The sequence below is a fragment of the Thermobia domestica genome, chromosome 10 (genome assembly GCF_964235325.1).
Source record: "Thermobia domestica chromosome 10, izTheDome1.hap1.1, whole genome shotgun sequence".
NCBI lineage: Eukaryota > Metazoa > Arthropoda > Insecta > Zygentoma > Lepismatidae > Thermobia > Thermobia domestica.
Window position 1 is genome coordinate 213,439,927 of NC_137463.1, and position 22,277 is coordinate 213,462,203.

At 36.9% G+C, this 22,277-nt stretch overlaps 1 protein-coding gene across 5 annotated transcripts in view; it reads right to left on the bottom strand.

Annotated features, from left to right (window-relative positions):
- LOC145662976 (uncharacterized) overlaps nt 1-21,483 on the bottom strand; it is a gene marked incomplete at its 5' end in the record, with an annotated part of 292,449 nt that extends 270,966 nt beyond the window's left edge. For all 5 annotated transcript variants that reach the window (XM_081729067.1, XM_081729066.1, XM_081729065.1 and 2 more), the window contains 3 exon segments: nt 775-828; nt 18,580-18,714; nt 21,349-21,483. In XM_081729067.1, coding sequence (XP_081585193.1) covers nt 775-828; nt 18,580-18,714; nt 21,349-21,483 — 324 coding nt within the window.
- Between the last annotated feature and the right edge of the window lie 794 nt (nt 21,484-22,277).

The window sequence follows — 22,277 nt, forward strand, 5'->3', positions numbered from 1 at the left end:
GTGTGGGGATCTCTTGTTCAACTGGCGAGTATATGCTTAGAACTTGTGTATGGCGCACAATTTCACAGTGGAATAGACAACAGCTTCTAGTTTCTTTTATGCACAGTGCTGCACCCGCACGTTACAGCAACGAGGTTTGCGAATGAGTTTTCAGATTGTTTGATTAGCATCCGTGGTGCAAATGAATGGCTAGCCCACAGCCCAAATTTAAGGCAATGTGATTTTTCCTATGGAGTGGGTTAAGGAGGAGAATTTCAAGAGAAAACCATGTCATTTGGATGAACTGATAATAACAATTGACGTCATCATCAACGTTTTGCAAGCGGCAATGGTAATTTTACCAATTCGTTTATTAAAATGTGCTGAAAATGCTGGACTTATGTGGAGTTATAACAAGACATCAAACTAAATCTCAAATGATATTATTTCTAAATATCGTTCATAAATAAAGAAGCTACAATGATTAAAAAAAAAATAGGAAGTGACTTTTCAGACACTTTAGATATAACTGTGATTAGTAACAAAGGTTCCTATTACTATAGTAAATAATTAACCATTGTGAGTAATTAATTTCATATTAGACCCAATTATTTCACATTAGGGATCAAGATTTGCCCATTAATACATTTTAAGGCACTCAAAGCGAACTATTTTACTGTCGATACTCAGATTTATAGTGCCTTCGTATCGTCGTAAAGTGAAAGATATTTTATTTTCTCTAGAAGTATCATAATAATAAAATTTATAAAAAATGTAATTAAATTAACCACTTACCTCCTCCATGATGACCGCCTCCTCCTCCGTGGTGACTAGGAGGCCCATACCCACCTGAAAGAGAGAAAAAAAGTGTAAAATGTATTATCATTGCACAATAACACGATTAGAAAATTGATTATATACTATTGACAATTGAGGAAGGCCTGTTTAGATGTTAATTTTGATCCACATCATATCTTGTAAGATAACGGTTCCTGGTGGAACTTTGAGAATTTGAAGTAAAGTTTAAATGATTGTTATTTTCCAGACAAAGTCCAATCAGAGCATTTAGACTAGGTGCTAATTTCATATATATATATATATATTGAAAATTAGGATTAAGCGATCCTATGAAGTGCTTTTTCAATTCGGAGCAGGGAAAATAGAGCAGAAACTACCCTTTAGAAGTTTTAAACAAAGAAAGAAGATTGCTATTCATTTTTTTTAAAATGAATAAATAAGTTTTTGTTAAGAGGAAATATGATGAGCATTTAATTTATGAATTGTGTCTGGCTATAGTGACCGCAAGGACTCGTGAAGCCTGGGCTCTACACCAATTATAGAACTGCTTTCCCTCACGTGTGATACATCGGAAGAATTCGGTACGATTCGTGCAGCTGCCGTTACTTGAGAAAAGGAAAAACAGCAGAAATGCACCAACAACGCTACCAAACTTAGAGGACATGCCAAACGAGCGAAGAAATAACAGCCCTTAAAGAACTATAACACGAACACTAACAATTATTCCAATCAAACGATAACTATAATAATAGCAAACATATGAAACAACAGCAACAACAAAATGAAAATTACCAGCAATCTGACAACACTGCATCCTCGGGAGATGTTCTCCTTATAATGCGAGAGACGGCACTGGTAAAACTTCATGGATGAGGGTTCACGACCGGAACATACCCTCGCGTCGTATTGGGTGATGAAATTGGTATAACTAAGTCAAGCTTCACGACTCCTGCGATCACTATTGCTGTTAAGAGCCTGACATTCTAAAACTAATACAAAATTTACCATTTTTCTTTTGCTTGTTTTCTATAAGTGAAAGGGGATAATGAAATGCAATTTACCACAATCATAGATAATGTTATTCTACAACAGAACATATGAACCTGAAGAATCTTCAGAGTTGCCAAAATAACATTCTCCCCAAAATCTAAGTTAAGGCAGTGACTAGAAGAACGAACTCAACTGCATTTGATTACATATCATGTTTTGGTATCCTGTGAATTACTTTTTAAGTAACATTATTATTTAATTTTAATAATTGAATGTTAAAGCTATTTTGTTTATTAAAAACTAAATACAACTATTATTTTAAAAAGTAGTATAACACTGAAAATTCTTCGTATTCATATTTTTTGTTGTAGAATAACACTATCTATGATTGTGGTAAGTTGCATTTCATTATCTCCTTTCACTTATGAAAAACAACCAAAAGAAAAAATGGCAAATTTTGTATTATTTTTAGTATGTCAAATTTCACAGACCCATGCCACCCGTTTTTGTAGGCCTGTTACTAGTAGCTGGCCGTTGGTTCTGATTGGGGTTCAAATTGAAAATTCTATTTTTCAATGGACACTTTTGAACATGATTTAGTACCTTGTGATAACATATTGAAACTTTCAAACTTTTTACTAAATAATAATTGTAATTCCACCATATTTTTTATAACTCTTCAATTTTTCCCAAGATACACTAAAATGTAACATTTGTATTGAAATTCACAATATACTAGTTTAATATGCGTAATACAAAATAAAACTATGAACAAAAACATTTAGACAAAAATTGTTAGGCAAAGATTTAAAATTTAACTGTGAGACTAGGCGCCAGTGCTCAAGTCACATTAACAGGCGCCAGTACCGCCGTGTTAAGTAAGAATTCCCTAAGTTCTTGCTAATCTGGGAAGTTGGTGTTCACCTATCTGCGTTAAAAACACTGTTTGGGAGATCTACGAAATTTTATTTATCTTTTCGAAATTGTTATTTCTACGAGTGTTTTGTTTCTCTTTCTCCCTTGTTTGAGTTGAACGAAAAAAGGGTGTGAGGAAGCTATTCAAAGCAGTTTTTTTTTTTTTTTTAAGCTTGCCCTCAGCGTAAAGAGCAAGAAAAGATTTGACTTATTTCAGAAATAAGAAGAATTACAATAACACAGGGCGAAAGTCTACTATTGCACCATGCAGAATATCTGTATGAATCTGTAAAGGAAAAAAAGGAAGGCAATCCCGATCGTGTATTTGCTAGCAAATGCTACAAAATTGTAGCTCTTCGAGATAACAAATACTTGCTTTTGATTTCCCCCGAAGCTAAATAATGCCAACGAATATTTGCTTGTAGTTAGTCAAATATTTCTCCACATTATGTAGTCAGAACGTTTCTAAAAATTTAAGTATGATTTTCTAAATGGCTTTCCAGTAATTGGAGACATGCGTATTAATTAATTTTGAATTCCAAATAAAATTTATTTTCTTTGTTGATAGCAACATGCGTAAGGGAAATATTTATTGTATTTTCTAATTAATGATAATGAAATTAATAAAAAGACATATAAAACACATGAAAAGAACCTTACTAAATAGAATCTGAACATTTGTTCTTACACTCAAAAAGTACACTACAGTAATGAGTATATGACTCATTAAAATAACTTTTACTTCAAAACTAATGTTACAAGGAGCGATTATACATGAGCAATAAACCGCTATACATTGTATATCATGATGAGTCGAGAACAAAGCAGTTCTTCAAGTTCGAAGTTTTAATATTCCTTCTAAATTTTCTTCTAATTCTTACTACAGAAAGAATGCACCTGATGTGGATTCATAATGAATCGAATGGAATCGACTAAACTTAACAGTTCTACATGGTCGCAAAGGAAGCGTCTATCTTACGTACTTCTAGAGATAATTATCAATGGTCGCAACTGACGCACTTGAATAGGAATTTTCTTCATGGTGGAGAATGATCTAGGCGCAAATGACGCTATACCGGTACCTAAGTTATTCACCGAAGATAGTTTTGTCAATCCCCACACACATACAAGCACACAAACACTTATCTATACTTATCGTTTTACTACTACCGATAGCGAGATCAGTTTGGTCATAAAATCTGAAGTGGGTTTTGTGGTAGACAAACACCGTGTTCGTGGGTTTCCTCGGGGCTCTCCCATTTTCAACAATCCACCATTATCATCTATCTCATCATCAATGTCTCCCTTACCCTTGGTGCATAAATGTATGACATTAAACTGAAAGGAAAAAAGGAGCTTAGAGTAGGATCAAGCTGGTGTAACAAGATAATTGTAGCCTTTGAATATTATTACCCCTGAATTTCAAAAATGAAAAATAAACTGCTGAAGGGGTAAACATATGTAAGGGTAAAAATATCCGTTATTCAGAAAATACCCCTGTACAGATTTACTCCTCTTAATTACACACGAAAAGCTTAACATAAAAATGCATCAAGCGGAAATATATCAAGGGGAGTAAAACCTTGGATATGTTCACCTCCTTATGAGGTTATTACTGTGTTTTTTTGCTATGTTCATTCAGGGGGTTCCTATATTCATTTCCTTGGCAGCACTATAGCGAACTAGAAGGGTCGTTGGAGGTAGTGATGTCAACCGGATCGGCTCGGCTCAGGTGAGCCATCTGCTCGAGCCGGCTCGGTTGCAATGAGCCACCGGCTCGGCTCAGCTCGACTCAGGTGAGCCATCAGCTCGAGCCGGTTCGGTTGGGGTGAGGCATCAGCTCGGCTCGGTTCGGTCCAAATGAGCCGAGGACTCGAGCCGGCTCGGTTTGGTGAGCTGTTCGCTCGGCTCGGCTCGGAGGTAACTGAGCCGTGAGTCGAGCCGCTTGAGCCGTTGACAACACTAGTTGGAGGGGTGGATCACCTCCTGAGTGGTGAATGTAAGTTTGAGATATAGAGTTTTACATCAAATTAGAATAAAGTAGTGCGATATTTTGTATATAGACCTATAAAAAGGTAGTCTTTGGGGGGGAGGTAGTCACCATATCACCCTCTTTGTAGATCTGGCTGTGTTTGGTAGATTGGTATCCGGTAGTAAAAATATCCTGATACACCGGTGGGAATGTGAACTGGAGAAATGATGATCTTTAGAACGAAACTACTTTGTTGAGGTGTGAGAACAGACAGGAAATTCAAAGCTGAAGACAGTAAGCATTGAAGCTGGGTGCTGAAAGTATATATAAGCATTTGTATTGTAGTCATTTTCAGCTGTGATAATGTCTAGATTAAATATAATTCTCTTGTATCTCATTCTTTGGTGTGAAAAATCTTGTTTTTAATTTCATAAGACCAAGAAATGCCATACAATAAGTTCACGCTACATAATTCATATACACCTTGAACAGGATCTTATTACGTAACTATCTCTGTATATTCTTGGCATTTGTATTCTTCAGAGAAATGTGTTCTTGAGATGCAATTGAATGCATCTCTTTCTAACTTGTTACGAAGTTGAGTAACTCATACACATTTTTACCGGGCCCTTTCTATGCCATTAGTTATATAGGCCTATTTGTCTTTTGTTTCTAGAATGTTTTCCCAAAGATGTGGTGTGTGTATGTATCTATGCACGTAATTTTCACAAACTGTTATTGTAGTTTGTTTCTCATGGTAACTGTCAAGACTACAAAATGTGTTTCCTTTAGTCAATTTATAATCAGGTTAGTACAGAAGTACAGAGCACACAATACCACTTTGAGTGAAAATATTTTGTGACTTAATAACTCTTGAATTATCCGACCGATTTCGATCAAACTTTCAACATGGACGAAGTTCAGGCCTGGAATGTTTTTTATCATTTCACTTTGACGGTGCAACTTACAGAAGGGGGAAGTGGGAGATATATAAAAATGATAGCAAGTGACCGATATTAGTGCCGAATCCATAGGTTTTGGGTTCGCTGAGATGGACAGTGGTACTTCCGATGACGTTTAAATCCAAATTCAACTCCACAACTTGGGGAGAGGGAAGGGAAGGTATGTAAAAATGATCGAAAATGACCGATATTCGTGTCGAATACATAGTTTTCGAAGTCGCTAAGATGAACAGTGACACTTCCAATGCCGTTTAAATCCAAATTCACCCGTGCAACTTGGGGCTAGGGGGAGTTAAGCGGGTAATTGAAGCTAATATATTATAAGCGAGTGTAATAATAACAATATACAGTGAAACCTGTCTTTAGCGGAATCAAGCGGGACCTGCAAAAATTTCCGTTAAAGTCAGGTTTCCGCTTAGTGGAGGTAGACCTTTCCTTTTTTTTAAAAAAAATTACATGCTTATAAAGGGGCATATTGAGAAAATATATTGCTGTACGTACATTGTTCGATTACAGTACTTCTTTCTTCTACGAATAAGTACACAAAAAAATTAAAATGAATACAAAATATGCTATGCACACGTTTTCTTTATTTTTCTAATAGCCAAGAGGGTTTTCTGTGTACATTGCTGCTTGGCTGCTTGACTTTCCGCATACATTTTAGCCTGAAAAATTATACTAAGTGAATCAGAATCATTTTTTCGTAAGGCAAATTTTTGCAGTTCCTTTAAACTTCTGAGAGAATCTTGATATGTATTTATTCTACACTCTTCTCGGAAGTCGGTAACGTATTCCTCTTCTTCCTCTATCTCGTTTTCTTCTTTCCGACATTCCATATGATTCTTGATTAAGTTGCGGGGATTAAGGACAATTTGTGGGGGTGAATATGAGTAGTGGTTGGGGAAGTTCAACACTGTCCAGAAATATTTAACAAAAGAACGAACATTTTATCGCAGACAGTGTAATGTATATGTCTCACAGAATGTCTAAACATCTTCTAAACGCTGTAGTCCGGAATTCAGAATTTTCCGTTAAATGTTTATTTTTCTTTCCGTTGTCCGCATAACACAGTTTCCGCTTAATGAAGGGAGTTTTACACGTTTTGTTCTCCAAAATTCATGGGACCGTGAAATATTTCCGTTTAAGACAGTTTTCCGTTTAATAAAGGGTCCGTTGAAGACAGGTTTTACTGTATTAAAAATAAAACATTGTGAAACTAATCTACTTTTCCAAAATATAGGGGTCCAATATTCTAACCAGAGATGATAAATTTATTAGTTACGTTTCATTAAAATGGGTAACGGGAAGGATGGAAGGAATTCTCTTGAGACGCTGAATATTTATCAAAAAACAGTTTATTGTTTATGTCCTTTATTTTAGCTCCATGGAAACCCAATATTGAAATCGGAAGCAACAGGTTTCTACAACTTCCGTTTTGAATAGAGCAGGGGTTTTCAAACTTTTTCAGTTGAGGCTCCCCACAACCATCAAAATCTGAACGCGCCTCCCTTGTCAAAAATGAAATGTGTCAACTACATAAATGCGTGTGTCCCTAAAAGGAAGACTATCAGTATGATAAACTATGTTTCATTTATTAATCACTAATGGAAATATCTCATCAACACAGGTGATTTAACTGTACTCACTGACCTTTTAATGTTATTAGCCGGTGTTGATAATTACAAATTGTGATCAGTGTTAAATTCAGACATTTTCACCCGGGGGGAATATGAACTCCTCGGGGGGAGGGGATTTTGGGTGAAGTAATTTCTACATTTTGTGATTGAAATTTTGAATTTCTCCGGGAGGGAATGAATTTTCTTCGGGGGAGAGATTCCCCGGGCTACCCCCTGAAATCATTCCTGATTGTGATAAGTCAGATATTTATGTTAAAATTGAAAAATACGAACATAGAGGAAATTTATTATTTTTATTTTTTTTAAAGGCTCATTTAAATGTTGAGCAAAGTCAATGGTATATGAACTTGTTTTGAGTCACACAATTTATTTAATCTCGGCACATATTTTGAAATGGCAAGACGCAAGACGGCTTCGACCAATGAAAATAAAACAAATAAGATTATTCGTGAATGGCGGTAGAACTTCAGAAAAGATTAAAACTCCAGAATCGTTCCAATAGCAGAAAATTAAGAGAGGAAATATTAAGCTAACATGGCGTTTCTCGAAGTTCCAAATGCATTTAAGAAGACACCATTCTACAGAGATAAAGTAGAAGATCATTTATTGGCCATCTAGCAAACATTATACACGTTTAAGCCAAAGGTGAAAGGATCATCATGATCATATGTGGAACAGAGGTGATACAAAGGCTTAGTCCACTATGTATTACTAAAGAAGAAGGGTACAAACTTAAGTATGCGTGTTGCGTTACAATACATTCCTTTATAGGATCCTTTTTTAAAGTCCTCGGGCCTCCCTTGACAACGTTCGGCGCCTCCGCAGGGAGGTGCGCCGCACAGTTTGAAAGCCCCTGGAATAGAGGAAACAAAGCCGAGACTGAACATACTCTTGTGAAACTAAATTCATATCAAGGAAAAAATTTCTCACAATCTCTTACCATTTTTGCTCTATGGGAATCAATATTGAAACCGGAAGCACTAGCAAATTTCATACACTTCCGGTTTGCGTATAATGTTGCGGGCAATTATGATATATTCTCTCGAGACGGCTTCTCCGTATGGATTACCGTTTTTTTCTATGATGATCAACGTTGAAACCGGCAACGGTTGATGTCTATCACTTCTGGCTTTAATACAGAGTTAACCGAGGAGATGGAACCTATTTTTGGGATGCCGAATCGATGTCAAAAGAGTGCTTCTCAATATCTCTTACTAGTTTTGCTCTATAGCGATCAATATTAAAACCGAGAATGGTATAGACCTATTTCTGTTACTTCAAGTTATGGAATAGAGGGATTCGAGACAAGATTGAACCTGTTTTTAGAACACTAAATCGAAGAAACCGTTTTCTCGCTACCTATGGCCGTTTCGAGGATCAACATTGAAATTCAGTGAGTAGAAAAAAGGAGAACATTCCCCAATACGTTACTTTTGAAAAACGAAAAGTAAAACTGCTTACCGGAAATACCATTGCTTACGTAAAAATATCTGTATGGGAGATTTGTAGCGTATGTTAAGACCTTTCATTTCCCAAAATTCCAAAAAACGTAATGGAATTGGATATTTAGTTATAGAGAAATTATTATTAGTCCAGTAAAGATAGCCCATTTTTCTGCCAAGAAAGGAACAAATTAGTAACAAGCTGACAATTGGTATGGAAGTAGGGGGATGTGTCAGGAATAACATACTAAAAGTCCCCTAAAATCCCACTGTAGCTTTTCCCGCAATTTTGAAAAATGTCCGCCATCTTTAGACGACGACAAGGAATTTATCAAAATCGTCACCCTTTATGTTTATTCCTCTAGCCATCGTTCTGAATATCACAAAGCCACGAATCATATATGGTTGGAAAGCTTGGAAAACAAAAAATCTAAGTAAACAACATATATGCCCATCGTGCTAAATTTCTAGAAGAAGAGGAAGAAGAAAACAGCCTTTTTATTTAAAAAAAGATATATTTTCAGAAATCATAAGAAGTTTGCAACACTGACAGTTATTGCACACCAACGAAACAACACCAACAGATGTCCTTAATATTTATCTCAATCATAGCCAACAATGACACAAATCGGTGCAATGGAAGCCGAGAAAAAAATATAACTAATGTTACTTTCTGACCTCTTTGTACAAAAGTGCATAAGGTGACATACACTTTCACGGTTCTAGTCACCTTCTTTTATCACATAGGACCAAGAGTTATATATAATTGGAAATCTTAAGAAACGTAAATTCGAACGAGATTAACACTCAGTGGCGTAACTAAAGGCTTGGAGGCCCCACCACGGACAGCGAGGAATGGGGCCCCGTCTCTACATCCCACTTCTCGATTTGGGGCACCCTGATGACTTGGGATTCCCCCCTAATGCGAGGTCTGCGGGACAGTTATTTACGCCACTGGTAACACTTATACTAATCAAGCCCAATTTGTAGAAGCGCAAAACCCAAAATTTCGGAACAGAACGTGATTTTCGCATAAATTCTTTAAAACTTACAACACTGACAATTATCCTATGTTAATAAAACTCAGCCACCGTTTTCACTATCATCATTATTAATTTACTTTTAAAATGGCGTAGTTTTTCGCAATGGAGTAAGCTTTTATGACACATAGTTTTACATCACTTAAATATAGCACAACAATTATTTATTGACAGCATTAGAAAGTAGCAGAAATTAGTAGTCTCCTTTTCATAGGAAAATCGTAATTCACATACTTAAAATCACTCTCAACTACAATAGTCATTTGAATGTAATTTTTTTTTTAAATGTCTTGTTTAAACTAGAATGCAATTTTCCTCCTAGTATTCTTCAGATTAACTTATTATTTACATTAGACGTTAGTATGCACTATAAGAACATTTTTGTAACTAGTAGAAATCAATGATGTTATCATTATCTCGTTCATCTCTATGGTCTTCACCATTTGCTTTTGCACTCACACATTCAATTCCTCGACACCGACATAAATTAGAGCACACAATTTCTGCTTTCCGACAACCGTACATACTTTCACTACCCTTTTTACAATTACAGGATATTACACGGAGCGGGTTCTTTGGCCATTCTTGCTGGTACGAGAATACCTCCTAATGTTGTCCATTCATATTCAGTCGCTCGCAAATCATTTCCACGGTACAATTGAACCTGATGATATGGTGTTTCGCAACGTCACTGGTGGGTGCCAATTTTACCAATTGTATTTCGTTCTGAATGGGGAGCGACTTACTGCAAGGGTGTATGAATGATACTGGAATTCATAGTGTTGGAGAATCGTAGGGTGCTAGTAGAAATGATGTGCCAGCTTCATAGATTGTACACTAGCATTATCATGTTTCAAAACTTCAAGCGATCGGCATAAATCTTCCCGTTTTTGAAGTAATCGCAATGGCCTTTTCTTTTCCTGTCGATACAAACCACATGATGTATCGCACCCAGTTAAAGCATGGTAACTGAGCAAAACAGTTAGTATATTTGTCTGTGTATCTTACAACTTCTTAGTACTAAATTATTTACTCACGTCTTCTGCACGTCCAAGCTTTCGAAATGTGATGTCGTACTGATTAGTACCTTGCTCAAGGAAAATGATTAAAATGTCAACATCCTCGCCAATTGCTACGACGTGGCTACAAGAATTTAAAGACTTGGCTACAGCAGTTTTAGCTATAAGTGCATCAGCATCATTTCTTGCTTGCTGGGTTTGAATTCCAGCTTGTATCAAATGAACCATCAACTCACGGGTGAAACAATCCTTATTTTTGAAATTTCCTAAGAATTTATCTTTTTGTTAATAGTGCGGTTTCATTTGTGAATAACGCCAAAGCTGATTGAACCTTTGACTCACGTTGTTCCTGCTCAGCGACTTTTGTACAGTTTTCAGTGCAATACCCATAAAAAAAATAATTGTTGCTTTCGTTCCTGAGTTTGTGAGTACAGAGGACACATACGAGTTGTGCACGTCAAGGATGTTCCATGTTGTGGCCAAACAAAATGATGTAGAAGCCAGCCTCCATCTATAACGTACACAGTGTTTTCAATTTGAGTTTTAAAATTTATCCGATATTCAAACATGTCGTACAAAGCAGACTTTTTCGTTTTTGTCATGGACATTTCTGTGAAGAGAGAAAGTGAATACGGTGCAAGCTCGTAAGCAAAACACTGCTGGAGTTCTTTTTCGGACTTCAGTTGATTCAGTTGAAGTATGGTGTTTACAGCCAGTAGCTCATCACGGATACGCACTAAATTGTGCATTACGGATAGTAGGATGACTTTATCTTTTTGTTTAAGTTTCACACTTCCAAAAGTCTGTCCAAACATTCCTTCCATAACACCCAATCCGATTTCCTTAGATTTATCAGTTGACCATTTCATTACCTACCATGGCAGTGCTTAGGGACGTGAGCTCCGGATATGAAGGAAATGCAGAATGCTGGCAAAACAGATGTAATATATCACGCGATTGATTGCTTTGGTAGAGGTCCACATGCCGACCAGTGTGAAGTTCATGCCTATCTTTGTTTAATAATTTTTCAAGACATTCTCGTAAGTGGCACGCTGCTGGCATACTCGACACACACTTAGATATTATCTTTTTAGTCATGCCTCTCCCATTGGTCAGTCCATCACTGCTCTTCATTGCTCTCGCTAAAACCTGCTCAATTGTCATATCAGACCATGTACCACTACAAAGTATATCTTTTCTACGAATAGTGAAGTAACCGTGTCCTGTAAATAGCTGGAACTCATGAAGATCCATTTCATTCTCCAACCACAACATTTCTTGTAAGTACAGATGTGCGTATTTGGCATACAAAAGATGCCCAGCTGCATAAAAGTATGGTAACATTTCTCAAATGCAGTGAAGATGAAGATTCAAGTCTCCAGTTCTTTCGAATTAAAAGACGCATAATTTCTACAAGCTGAAAGTACAGAGCGAATAACTTAGAGATACAGCTTGTTTCTGCAGCAGCGTCAATGAATAACTTCAGGTCATTTGCAATCTTGATTGACTATGTTTGAATGTTGAACAACTACATCAGTATCGATATCTTCTTCAGTCATCAGAGAAATACAAACATCTCGCAATTGACGCACAAACTCCTCAGTGGCGTCTTGTTCATTAAATATACAGTATATATTGCAATTGCTAACTGTGTTTAAAAAAAATGAGCTCGCAAAGCACGAGCAATAAGAATGGCCTGACTTCATCTGTGACATGGAGTTACTAGCATACACACAAGACCAAAGTTCTTCAATGCCACTACCTTTCATTATATATGCAACTGTTTCCATAAATGACATTATAGTGTGGAAAATCCCCAAGTCTAACAACAACTGACGGTAATTCGCCAGAATTTCTGCATACTGCTACAATGTCACATGCTTTAGAGTACAAAGGTTGATCCAAAGTGACTAAGCACGCATTTTTGCTTATTTCCCGCACATTCTTTACTGGCAAACATAAGCGCCGAGTATACAGCATCCATGCTTATTTGCTGAAGATTGATGAAAGGTTGAATTTCTACTTGATATGTTTGGTACTTATGGTTGTTGCTTGTCACCAGCTGCATAAATCCATTCCAATTCGGGCAAGTTGGTGTCTTCAACCACTTGAGAATCATCCATGTTACATCGTACAGAAGGTGGATTTCCGTTTGGATATTCAGAACACGAAGGTATCTTATATCTTCAATGATTAAATCCGAAAGGCCATTACCTTTGCGTGTGTACGTTAAAAGTGGTATATTCCATTCATTATTTGACAGTGTACGTTTTTTGAGCCCAAGTATTGCTCAATGATATGCGAGCGACTGAATATCATTAGGAGATACTCTTGTACAGCGGGGGACACTTCTAAATGGTACAGCCATATGGAGATTTACGGCTAAGGTGTACCATTTAGAAGTGTCCCCCGCTGTACCAGCAAGAATGACCAAGGAACCCGCTCCGTGTAATATCCTGTAACTGTAGAAAGGGCTGTGAACGTATGTACAGTTGTGTGCTCTAATTTATGTCATTGTCTAGGAATTAGATGTGTGAATGCAAAATCAAATGATGAAAACCATGGAGATGAACGAGATAATGATAACCTCATTGATTTCTAATAAAATAAGTCTGAATGGACTAGTTACAAAAATGTTCTTAAAGTGCATACTAATGTCTAATGTAAATATTAAGTTGATTTGAAAAATACTAGGAGGAAAATTGCATTCTAGTTATAAACAAGACATTTTTAAAAAATATACTCAAATGACTATTGTAGTTGAGAGTGACTTTAAGTATGTGAATTACGACTTTCCTATAAAAAGGAGACTACGAATTTCTGCTGCTTTCTAATGCTGTCAATAAATAACTGTTGTGCTATATTTAACTGATGTAAAACTATGTGCCATAAAAGCTTACTCCATTGCGAAAAACGTACGCCATTTTAAAAGTAAATTAATAATGATGATAGTGAAAACGGTGGCTGAGTTTTGTTAACATAGGATAATTGTCAGTGTTGTAAGTTTTAAAGAATTTATGCGAAAATCACGTTTTGTCCCGAAATTTTGAGTTTTGCGCTTCTACAAATTGGGCTTGATTAGTATAAGTGTTACCAGTGGCGTAAATAACTGTCCCGCAGACCTCGCATTGGGGGGGGATCCCAAGCCATCAGGGTGCCCCAAATCGAGAAGTGGGATGTAGAGACGGGGCCCCATTCCTCGCTGTCCGTGGTGGGGCCTCCAAGCCTTTAGTTACGCCACTGAGTGTTAACCTCGTTCGAATTTACGTTTCTTAAGATTTCCAATTATATATAACTCTTGGTCCTATGTGATAAAAGAAGGTGACTAGAACCGTGAAAGTGTATGTCACCTTATGCACTTTTGTACAAAGAGGTCAGAAAGTAACATTAGTTATATTTTTTTCTCGGCTTGCATTGCACCGATTTGTGTCATTGTTGGCTATGATTGAGATAAATATCAAGGACATCTGTTGGTGTTGTTTCGTTAGTGTGCAATAACTGTCAGTGTTGCAAACTTCTTATGATTTCTGAAAATATATCTTTTTTAAATAAAAAGGCTGTTTTCTTCTTCCTCTTCTTTTAGAAATTTAGCACGATGGGCATATATGTTGTTTACTTAGATTTTTTGTTTTCCAAGCTTTCCAACCATATATGGTTCGTGGCTTTGTGATATTCAGAACGATGGCTAGAGTAATAAACATAAAGGGTGACGATTTTGATAAATTCCTTGTCGTCGTCTAAAGATGGCGGACATTTTTCAAAATTGCGGGAAAAGCTACAGTGGGATTTTAGGGGACTTTTAGTATGTTATTCCTGACACATCCCCCTACTTCCATACCAATTGTCAGCTTGTTACTAATTTGTTCCTTTCTCAATCCTATCTTTACTGGACTATATCGTGGAATGTTATCCTTTATTTTTGGAATGTTCTTCTTTTTCTACTCACCGATTCATTATTGAAAGTTAATGAAACTTAAGGCACATGCAGGCTATAGGTGATCATGGCTGTGTACTTTGCTAACCACTCCTGGATTCTAACCACTTCTGGTTTCGATAAGAGTAGATAAGGGATCAATTCCTTAGATGCTGAATCAATATTAGAAAAAAAATTCTCACTATATTTTATAGCTTTTGCTCTATTTCGATTAACATTGAAACCAGAAATGGTATATTTCTACTACTTCCGGTTGGAATAGAGGGATAATGACGGAAATGGAATCTATTCTTGGGACGCTGAATCCAATCTATGAAACTGTTTTGCGCCACCTCTTCCTGTTTTTGCTTTGTTACTGTCGTCACACAGATGAACATAGCCGTTCGATAAGAAATGAAATGAAATCTTTGAGTTTTATGTCCCACAGTTATGCCAGCTAATGGAGACGGTGATAATGAAAGAAATGGTGGAATGAAGAAAGTGGGAGGAAACGGGAGAACCCCGAGGAAATCCACGCAATCGGTGTTTGTCAACTACAAAGTTCACTTTGCGCGAGCTGGGATCGAACAAGGAAACCCATGCACCAGGAATGAATGCTCTACCACTGAGCCACCGCGGCCTCCCGTTCTATAAGACTTCCATTCCTTATGCATAGCACAGTTTGGAAGTCTAAAATCTCGAACGAGTCGGACAGTAGCGGGTTTTGTCTCGTAACAGTAGCGGTTGCAATATCGAAGACACACACACACACATGCAGAGAGAGAGAGAGAGAGAGAGAGAGAGAGAAAGGGTATAAAAATAAAGCTCAATTTTATTCTAGAAAATCCAGATCGGCAAAATTTAGCAGGATTCTGTATCATACACTTTTTTTTTTCTTTTTTTGTACCAGGCAAGATACAGGTTTGTTGCTTAGCCAAGCCCAATCTGTACAGCCACAAATAGAGAGAAATCATGTGTGTCCTCTTAAGGCACATGGAGGCTATAGGTGATCATGGCTGTGTACTTTGCTAAACATTATCTGATTGTGTACGGCCACTATACACAGTCTCATTTCTGTGTATGATCTAGATTTTACCTTCTGGTCGGAAATAAACATAGGGGGAAAAGAATTAAGTTGAATTTTAATTTAATGTTCCATTCAGCAGCTTGGCTATATGAGACGTGAATCTACTGATGAACTTGGAATCCGAACCACACGAGTTCTTGCCAGGAATCGAACCCGAGTCTCCCATGCCAAAGGCGCGTACTCTAACCGCATAGTCAAGAAGGAGCTCCGGGAAAACAATTGAATACATAGGAGCACCTAGAGAATATTTGTATGGGGCATACTTATAAAGGAGTACGTGTACACCATCTAGGCCGATCTTGCTGCAACACAGTACAGAACATACGCACCACAACACAGGAGCAGCGCCAGAAAAGTCGAATGTAGCCGGAATCTACGAATGTTAATTCTAAACGCCCTCATTTTTTCTCTGTGCATGTGCACACACCCAAATGTACTTATTGCTCTCGAGTGTTATTTCAATATTTAGAAAATACGAACAGAAATAGTATATATCTTCCCTATTCTCGTATTTATTGATATAAGTTTACATTTCCTATTATTGCCACAGTATTAGGTTAGTACCCACTTTCAAACATAATACAAAATTACTGCCTAACACAAGTTGAAATATTATTTCTATTCCCGTTTCCTCATACATTATCATTCCTCAATATTTCCATTATCATTTCACTTGTCTTAGTTATCCGTCTCCCTTAGCCTAACGTTAAACTGAAAATTTTAATTTATTTTGTCTGAAAAATATGACAATCCTATGTTCGAGCACTGAATTAAATGAAATGACAGCTGCTTTCAAGAACTACCATACAGTGCAAAAACTTGAGGGCCCGGACCACATTTCTTATCTATACCAAAACACCTGGAAACAATTAGGACTTCATTTAATAGAATAGTGTGATACTATCCGGCTTATTCGTTACGAGGTGTGTTCGGAAAGTAACCTCCGATTGGTCACTTGCCTGAAGTAGTGGGAGCAGCGCTACAATCATTGCACAGGCGTGCGTGGTAGATCAATCTACACCCAGCCATAGTAGACTGAAGGTTGTCTGATCAATAGTTGCAGCAGTAGCATAACGCAAAAATGTCTGGCCCCATGCAGGATTATTTTTGGGATCCCCTTCCCATGCCCATTAACTACCAATTATATGATGTCCCTGTAGAAGACAATGGTTAATAAATCCATGGAATATAATAAAATTACAATTACAGTTAATACTCTCCCAAAAAGGCAAAAATTATTTTCCCTTAACCTTCGAGTGCTAAGATGATTTTTTTTAAATTGATGTTGCTAGAATGGATGAATTTTCACCCAGAGCATATTTTTCTTTTCTAAAGTAAATAATGTTGTTCAGGGAAATGGCTATTCCGTATTCAGCTCACATTTTGTAGCCTATAGTTCTTGGCATTTGCTTCGTGGTGGGCCCCCAAACCCTGCGGGCCTCCCCACTGAGTTCCAGTTTTGTGGTGTCTTAAAATGTGTGCTGCAATAGAAAACCCCTTAAGTGCAAGGTACGAGCTGTTATGTATTTTCTTACGGGAAAACAATATTCGGTAGCACTTATTTATAGGGAACTTTGTGCCGTATATAGGCCAAGTGTATGGATGAGTGAAGTTGTTCGTGAATAAGTTCGTTCATTTAAAAGTAGATGAACAAACATTTATGACAAAGAGAGAAGTGGTAGGTCATCAGTGGTCACTAATGAACTCGTTCAGAAAATTTATGGAAAAGTATGTGAAAATCGACGTTTCACAATCTCACAATCATCTCTTCATGCATATGAAGAATGGTTTGGATCTCAGCCTTTGGTGATGATGATGAGCTGAAAGATGCGGTCACAGGCTGACTCAAAACAGACGAGAGATTTTTATGCTGATGGAATTTCTAAGCTAGTGCAAAAATACGATAAGTGCTTGATTTTTTATGGAAACTAAATTGAAAAATGGAGCAAAGAAGTAGTTTTCAGATGTATATAATAAATTCTTCTTATTTGCTTTAGTGTTTCTTTTTTAACCAATCGGAGGTTACTTTCCGAACGGTCTTCGTATATTTTACATAGAGACTGACAGGTGAATCCATGGAGGAAATGTTCCATGTTTCTTCTTGAGCTCCAACGTTATACAGGATGAAATGGCATTTGACACTTGATCGCAGTTTATAATGGCTGGATAGGCGTCAATATACAGTAGTATATAGATAGATAGATAGATAGATAAATAGATATAATACAAAAACACGCTTGTCCCTAAGGAATGAGATTGAGTTCTTAAACACACACACATATACACAAACTTCTTTTAATTCTGCGTACGCAGCTATCTGTATATATTCTTAAATCAAGGATGCAAATAAGTAACAAAATTTACTAGCCCAAGAAAAAATGCTTCTGGTTCACATCCCACAATAGAAATCATTTACTCGCCTTCGGTATGATATTAAATACTCCCCGCACCCAGGGGCGGATCTAGGACGGACTTCTGGGGAGCGGTGGATTGTAATACTGCTACTTAGAGCTACTTTTAAGACTCTGGAAGGGTTTTATTTATATATATAATAAGAAAGTTTCCTTTTCTGAGGGGGGCGATCCCGCTGGATCCGTCACTGCCCGCACCGATGAACCACTCGCCCCGGGCAAGTGGGCGAGTGGTTATTTGCATTCCTGCCTTAAATTATTCAATAAAACTCAAGGAAGTGATACATAGTGTCAGAAAACATATTAATGAGAATTACATAATGAATACTAACACAGTAAGATCATTAAAATTATATATAGGACATAATTCATAAAATATGTATTTGTAGTGCTTTGAAGAAAGAAGATACTTACTTGAAGTTGTTGGTTTAGGACGAGATTTACTTGACCCTCTCCGACGATATGCACTTCCAACAGTGCCAGGATACTTGCTTCCATAATAACCTGCACCAGCGCCATAAGAACTAGGCCTACCTCCACCTACATAGCCTTAAAGAAAAGGTGATTATATATATGCAATGAGAGAAGAATATAAAGCACCCAGGAGTTGTGCACAGAAAGCTAAACATTTTGGTGTTTATTAATTTATCTTATTTCGTCTATAGTAGATGTTTGAATAAGCGCGGTTTCCAGGGTAATTCATATTTACATTGTTATTTATTATAAAACTGATGTGTATTCAACTTTTAACTTGTGCACAAAAGTAAACATTTCTTTTATCAGAATGAGAAGATATTGCAAAAGGCAGTGAAAGCAAAAGCTAGACAAGAAAAACTTCCCATTTGTTCACTATTTACAGGGTACCAGTCCTATTAACGTTGTTGGTTACCTACGCCATGTTCATTTTTTAACTATTGGTTTCAATGAATTTTTTTTCTTTCCTTTAAAATGAAGTGAAATTTATAATGATCATGTGATTTTGCTTATTTCTTCTTCAAATTTAGTTAGATGTCCCTTGCTTTTGATTATTAAATATTACAAATGATAATCGAAGCCAAATATCCAGCAAGTACTTGCTCAGTTGTCTCCAAGCTCTCGGAGGTGAAGGAAGGGTGGTTTCGCAAACCTCTGTTTCGTCTCTTGTACAAGTCGCGCTGCAGCTCTCACTGGAACACAGATACGCGGTCAAGTTTTGCGTGAAACTCGGCAAGTTTGCAGTTGAAACTTTTCCAATGGCTCAACAAGGCCTTCAAGGATTAGTGTTTATCACAAAGACAAGTCTACAGATGGCACAAGGCGTTTTCGGAAGGCCGCTGAAGAGGTCGACGATAAAGCCCGTGCTGGACGCCAGTCAACCTCCTCAAACGATAAAAATATGACTCGCTAGAACAAACTTTTCCAACAAAATATCGAAATATGGATGTCATGTTAGTATTCTAAAAACTATCGTCCACGAGATTGTGACCAAGGATTTGCATATGAGAAAAGTTTACTCGAAGTTTATCACAATAATTTTGACCGATGACCAAAAATCTCAGCGAGTGGAAATTTGTCAAGACGTTTTGGAAATGTGTGAAACGCTGGTAACGCTGCCCTAACCATCCTACAGTTCCGACTTGGTCCCTGCAGACTTCTTTTTGTTTTGTTGTTTGAAATTCCCTCCTGAAACAACATCGTTACGGAACAATTGACGATCTAAAAGCAGCTTGTGAAACGGCTTTAAACGCACTTCCTAAACAGGCCTTTCAGGATTGCCTTCGAAGATTGGAAATCCAGCAGACAAAGATATTATGGATGAAGGAGGACAACACTTTGAACAATTTTAATGTACAGGCATAGAGGCATTTTATACTTATTATGTAAATAAATGTTTCTTTTATACTTGTAGGCTTGGTGACATTACTTTCCGGACAGGCTTTATATATTTGAGGAAGAAATTAATAAAATCAAACCATTGACATTCCAAATATTAAAAAAAAAACAGAAGAATATTTCCCCATGCAGCTAAATTAATGGGCTTAAAAATAAAGATGGCTCAGGTATTCAACAACGTTAAGATTAACTTTGAGTCCTCCCACAGACCATTGTTTTGCATAATTCGTGTATTGCTATTCACAGTGTTTACAAATCATCATATAGTCCTTATAGTTTGAACGGAACATTATTGAAACACATTATACCATATACTAAGATCATTTACACTGTACACGAAAACATTTTTAATGTTTTCTACATTAAATGATTTACAAGGACTGATTAAGTGAGAAAGAAGATTGAACTCTGCAAAGCATAGGCAGACGACCACTCTAAAAGTCAGAAATAAGCTAAGAATTTACGTTTTTATAACTTGAATTTAGCGTACTGACATGCGAGACCAGGCCGTTTTTACATGATAACATCCGGTTTTGTATGTTTCAAACAAGAAACAAAACACTTTCCTACACCAATTTTGTTACTCCACTCTATAACCCAGAACGTCGCTGTGATTTCTATTCGTTTGCACCCGTCAAGAAACATCTAGTCCTTAAAGGATCAATGTTTTGAATCGAATGTTGAGATGCGAATATATGACGGATTAGTATATTTAACCTCTCAAGGCTTTTGTTTTTCATCAGAATAAACACTTTAGAGCCATAGACAATGGGTTCAACAGTGAGAAACAGTAAGCTTTCAGCTACCAGCGCTGGCCTTACGTTATAATTGTCCACTTTGCCGACTATTTACTAACTAATTTAATTGCCATCGTAACTCCTGAGAAGAAAATAAAACTGAGAGGTCGAAACCGTTTGGTCGGCCAGCATACTCTTTAAACTACGTTGGGTCAACTTATTTTTCAACTTAATTGCCGTAGTAACTTCTAAGAAAAAATAAAATTGAGAGATCGAAACCGTTTGATAAATTGTTGGTTGGCCAGCATACACTAAACTACGTTGGACAACGCATTTTTCAACTTAATTTTTGCATTACCAATTTACAACCATGCCAGTCATTATCGTAGAAAGGGCCTATCATGTGTGCTTGTAGAGCATCGGCTGCTTCAACAACGAAATCATAGCCCGAACACAACAGCAAATAAATAAATGCGACCATCAACATAAATAATGTTATAAGGGATTCTATAAGCTTTTTTCTTTCTACCAGTCCATGTATTTTAAGCTGACTTTGTAACAAAACTATACTTACCGGCACTTAAAGTTGCTGGACTGGAAGTATATCCAGCAGGCCTTCTCTGAAGTTTAGCACCACCAGCAACACCATAATACTTGCTTCCAGAAGAACCTCCACCTCCTCCATATAAGCTACCTCTACCCACGTAGCCTTATGAAGAAATCAGATTTGATATGTACAAAAGAAAAGAAGAGTTAAAAGACATATACAAATAGGCAACAAAGATTGCCTATCTTATTTTATTCTGTGATGTTACAAAACAAGAATTATACTTTCCAATAGCATTGGCTAGTTCCAAAGTGATTCGTTCCTAATGAACGATCTTTCACTGGATCTAGAGGGTATCTGTGAAAGGAATCCGAACTTAACTTTGGCGGATCGATTCAGCGTAACTGATGGAACGAGACAGATGGACTCAAAAGGATTCATCTTAAGTTGGTGCGTTGAAATGGATAGTATCGGACAAAGTTCACTGGGTTTTAGGGAAATGGGAAAGAAATTGGTCATTTTTAACCCATCTCAAAAGTGGTACTTTATTCGTTTCACTCTATCCGCTTCAGTATGCTGTGGACTATAGCTGTAATTACGTATCCTGATGTAGTTCAAAGTGCGTTCCCTTATTCGAAAATTGCTGACAAAATTCAATTAGGTAAAACTAAGGTAATGGGTATGATAAAAAAAATGCCATTAGTAAATGCCATTTGAAAGAATTGAATGATATGTTACAGAAACAAAACTTCAGTTTAATAATTGATGAATCTACAGATATTTCGACTACAAAAATGTGTGTGAGATATTTCAACGAAAATAGTATGAAAATACAAACAACATTTTGGCAGTTGTTACACATTTATTGTGATAAAAATGTGCACTGAGAAAAAAAAATGTAGGTGGCGTACTTAAAAAGATAGGTTACATGCGTAATTCCTGTAGTTTTTGGACTT